This window comes from Cupressus sempervirens, chromosome 6 (genome assembly GCF_028749045.1).
Source record: "Cupressus sempervirens isolate cs-2001-9-10 chromosome 6, ASM2874904v1, whole genome shotgun sequence".
Classification (NCBI taxonomy): domain Eukaryota; kingdom Viridiplantae; phylum Streptophyta; class Pinopsida; order Cupressales; family Cupressaceae; genus Cupressus; species Cupressus sempervirens.
Genome location: NC_143123.1, coordinates 223124493 through 223129599, shown reverse-complemented (window position 1 = coordinate 223129599; position 5107 = coordinate 223124493). Strand labels below are relative to the sequence as shown.

At 36.6% G+C, this 5107-nt stretch overlaps 1 protein-coding gene across 1 annotated transcript; it reads right to left on the bottom strand.

The window, feature by feature from the left end:
• Positions 1-2596: 2596 nt before the first annotated feature.
• LOC149552078 (aquaporin TIP2-1-like) lies at positions 2597-4379 on the bottom strand. Its single transcript, XM_089787551.1, has 3 exons — positions 4204-4379; positions 3182-3432; positions 2597-3070 (listed from the first exon to the last, which is right to left on the bottom strand). The coding sequence occupies exons 1-3, from the start codon at positions 4331-4333 to the stop codon at positions 2699-2701; spliced, it is 753 nt and encodes a 250-aa protein (XP_089643677.1). The 5' UTR covers positions 4334-4379; the 3' UTR covers positions 2597-2698.
• Positions 4380-5107: the final 728 nt, after the last annotated feature.

The window sequence follows — 5107 nt, the reverse complement described above, 5'->3', positions numbered from 1 at the left end:
TGCTGAGAAGTGGTTGCAAGATGAACTCTGTCAGAAATGAAAGGATTTCCTATACTTTCCACACACTTGCAAGATTTCTCAACTATTCATGCAGTTGTTCAAGCCTTTCCTGTCACTAAGTCTGTCTTGATTCCTTTTCCTTTACTTATTTGAGCTTTACAATTTTATATTAAATTATCTTTCATGTCGTGGTGGGATAATATTTTGCATTCTTTAGTTGTGAAAGTTAGGCATGGAGTTACTCAAGAATGAGTTATTGCTCATTATAGTTTGGTGTAGAGTCTTTTTTAGATGCATAAGCTAACATTATAATTTGATGTTGGTGAGGAGAATTATGTTGAGGTGCCTTCAGAAATCTCCATTTTGTTTTATATGTTGTAAAGCTATAGATGTTTCATTAACATTTTAAAATATTGAGTTGCAAGATATGCTTGTGTTCATGTTTCATCTTGACTATTGGAGAATTATGGTCTATACCCATCTTTGAGCACGTCATACAAGTTTTTACATTATGTAAGTGTTTTATCCTTCCTAATGACATGAGACATAATCTCATATGAGTGCATGTATAGGTCTCTATAAGAATTTGCATATAGCATTGACAACTTAGGATTAGAGGCTAATGAAATAAACAAAAGAAATGGATATTAATATGAACAAGAATAACTTGTACTCTTATTGATGATGCAATAATGAAGTGAATATAATTTACCATAACTAATGGATTCATTTGTAATGTAAATGTGCTTTCTTATATAGTCGAGATAAGAAGAGACCGTGATAAAGAGAAGTTAGCTCTCACATAAGGTGGAACCACACCCACCAAAGGTGGATCATCCTTATCAAGATTGAGATACCACTTAGAGGAGCTTTATCTAGAATAATTTAGTGTTTTTTATTCAATTTTTTTGGACTACAAGCTTAAGGGTTAACTCAAAGCTCCATCTTATGAGGATTGTGAAGCAATTCAAGGGAGTTCAACTTGAACACACATAACCAAATAGGAAACAAGAAACAAACAAACAAGAAACATTGTTTGAAAGAAAGTCCTAGAGATTTAATATATGTAAGCCACACACTAGTACTGACCTAGCCTCCTTCTACTCTCACGGGCCCTAAATGTGCATGTTGTATGTAAGCTAGCTATACTGCATTGTGTATACAAAACCCTTCCTTTTCCTTTTGGTTTTCTTCCTTTTCCATTTAAAAAAGATCACAGCACAGACATGACTGATGAGAAGGGGAGGATCAATATTGCATTATAACACAATCAATCAAAATTCAATGACTTTTAGTTACCCATAACAGTGCTGAGAAGTGGTTGCAGGATGAATCTATTAGAAATGAAAGGATTTCTTATGCTTTCCATGCACTTGCAAGATTTCTCAACTGTTCACGCATTTGTTCAAGCCTTTCCTATCACTAAGTCTATCTTGATTCCTTCCCCTTCAACCCTCCTGCGTGCCTACACTTTGCCGCATGAAAATAAAATGAAATTTCACTTTCTTTCTTTTTCTTTATATCTCAACAACGTCGAAATTTTGACAAAAGTACTTAAGTGTTGTCAAAATTTTGACAAGAAGCTTAAGTCTCATCGAAATTTTGACAAGATACTTAAGTATTGTCAAAATTTCAATATTTTCAAGATCATATCTTTTTAAAAAAGTGAATTTAAAAAGCCAAATTGGCCTATCATTGAAAATTTAAAACGAAAATGGAATCCAAATATACTAGTGCACTATTTTTATAATTGAGAGAGGAATTGGTTAGTTCAACAATGGGGAGCTTAACTATTTGATAAGACAAGTCCTTTATAACCTCTCTCGGATGGTATACAATGGATGCAAACATTATAGAAAAATAAAGATTGAATTTACAATAGGTATCTCACCATACATTATAAATAAGCTGAAATCAAACCAATTCAAAATAGTAGAAAAATTATAATCCTATGTACTTTAAGAAAATTTTGACTATTCTCCATAGAAAGTGATGACTGGAAAATACAAGTGTGCTTAACACGGTATATTTTTGTTCAAACATTTGTACATCATTATGAAGGTGAACTATAAAAAAAGGACAGCGTCTAAAAGCCAAACTAAAACACAACGTAAATATTACCAAGAGGAACACTTGGTTTTTTTTCAATATTACCAATTGCTCTCTTAAAAAGATTTACGTTTTAGTTTAGTTTTTTTTCAATATAACCAAGGCCCTTGATAAGATTTAGGTTTTAGTTTAGCTTTTACCCAACACAGTAAAAATGGTGCACAACTCTATGTGACCTAGAGATACACCAATTATGATATACCAATTTTAGTTTCACACAGATATATACAAGCACAATATTGTGAGAAAAATAACCACATGGTCCGTGTTCGCTTCATTGTCCGATAATTACCATTCAGTCAATTAGTTCGTCCATCTTTTCTTGTCCGGCACATACTCGAAATTTACAGCTAGTCTGCTTTGATTTTATGACTCGTATGTGCTGAGTGCTTTAGGCGTATGAGCTCCACTAAAGATTCCTTACATCTTTAAAATTGTTTGATAAGAAGACACTGGCACAAATTATTGTTTGTCAACAGCCAACAAATAGAAACTCACCAATTTGAGAAATTTAGCAATTAGCTGAGCAAAATGTGTACATTATTTGATTCATACAGAACCGAAAAAGGAAAACGTTTTCCAAGCTAATTTAGCATTCAGTCGAAATGGGGACGTGTGAATAAGAGTCAATGAAGACCCCCCCGTAGACGATGCCGGCGAGGCCTCCCCCGACGAGGGGGCCCACCCAGTAGACCCACTGGTCCTTCCAATCGAAGCTCACCAAGGCCGGGCCGAAGGAGCGAGCCGGGTTCATCGACCCGCCTGAGAAGGGTCCAGCTGCCAATATGTTCGCTCCCACTATGAAACCTATCGCGATGGGCGCAACGATGCCCACGTCACCCTTCTTCGGGTCTGCCGCCGTGGCGTACACGGTGTACACCAGCCCAAATGTTATCACCATCTCCATCACCACTCCCTCTCCTAAGCTCACCCCCGACGCCACGCTGTGCGTCGGAATCGACTGCAAGTGCACACATAGTTATTACAACTGTACCATTATTAACTATAGCGTAAAATTCCTGATCATAAACAGAATTGAGCAGTTCCTTTGTTCGTGGGAATTAAAGCTTACCAAGCCGCCAGTTGTCAGCTTCAAGAGGAGGCATGCCACGGTGGAGCCCAGAAGCTGAGCAATCCAGTAGAATACCCCACGTAGGACAGTGATGTGGCCGCCTAAGGTGAGGCCGAAAGTAACCGCCGGGTTGACATGGCCGCCGGAGATGTTGGCCGAGATGGACACGGTTACAAAGAGTGCCAACGCATGAGCTAAGGCAACTGCCACTAGACCGGGTGGGTCCAGTGATGCATCGGACGTCAATTTATCTGTATTTAAAATAATACGGTTAGTATTCTTTTTCGGATTCAATTGTCTAATTTTGGAATCAATGAGGTAGTCAATATGAACAATCTTTCATGACAATAAATAATCTTGTGTATTATATCTCTTAAGTTTATGTAAATGTACTATTTATTTTAGGAGAGATGAATTAAAATAAACTTATTATTATTCATAAATATTGAATAATAAATTTAATTTTAAAATTACATGTTGAATTCTAATAGCAATTAGTTAAATTTGAGTCTTGTCATAGATATTTTTCAATTACTGTTTTTTAAAGATTCTAAAAATTAAAATATATGTACTAATAGTCAAATCACACATGTACTACTAGTCTATCATTTGTTAGCTTTTTTAGACTTTTTTGGTTGTTGGTTGATCAATTTGTGCACCATTAATGAAACATCTAGTAAAGACTGCTGTGACATTTAAATGCAAGTGCTAGTGTTTTTTGAGTGAGCAACTATTGGCGCATGAACTTTGCGGGTTCGAACAGTTTGAAATGACCCTTATGGACCACTGCATGCTCCACTATCCCTATAGAGAGATCAGTCAATACCCAAAAGTCAAAATCTTAACTCCTCCATAAGTACACCAAAAAAATTAACAAAATCTAACTTAAAATTTACAAGTTCTAAATATAAGCGAAGTTAGCCTGAACTACTAAGACATTTTCCCAATCTCCTGCTTATATCAATGGCAGTGGGGACAACAAGCTTTGCTATTAGAGCCTTGAAATGGAGGAGAGCATTTACCGTAGGCAATGGCTGAGCCAACGCCAGCATAGACGAAGAGCAGAGTAGAAATGAACTCTGCAATGTATGTCTTCAATGTCTGGAACTTAATTGCATCATCAAGGCTGCCCAAATCTATGCCCAACGCCATCTCTACTCCTGTTGCTATGGTACTGCAAGATTGTCAGTGAAATGTGTGGTTCTATGTTTTTGTGCTTTATAGGCATATAGCTATATAATATAACGAGTGATTCTGAGAGAGATTAGGATGAAGATGTCAGGACAGACCGTCCATGGTACAAGACAATGATTTTATGAGACTAAATACAAATGATTAGCTCCACCACCCACTCCCATCCAATAAAGAATAATCCAGTGTTAAAATTGGGTCCACACCACAATTAAAATACATGTGAATGGATGTTCATCAGCACCGACCTGACCGCCCAACAGGGAAATATATATTTGGTGGTTTTCAGATGATGTAATGTTGGAGTTTAATAAATGCACTAAATTCTCCTCCATTGATGTTGAACTGCTTAAATATAAACAAACTGTCATAGACGCTGCCTGATGGCCATTGGTCCTGAGATGGTGTCAAAGGGAAACATTGGCTGCACCTTCAGTTGGTGATTTCAACTTTTAGCTTTACCTGGAATTATAATCGCAAAAGAACAAAAGCATAAAACAGCCTACCTGCAAAGGAATAAAGGACTTAAATGAATGCATTGATAGCCTGACCATGCTGAGGTTGTGTTACCATTTGTTTATGGTTTGAATCGTTGTATTATGTGAGGTTGCAATTGAGATACAAATATTGATAGCACGGAATCTAGCAAAGGTGGGTTTGGTGGACCACTTGTCGCAGTCTCACTCATTGCTAGTTTAGCTTTTACTTATCTTTTTTATTTTGTTGAGTTTATTT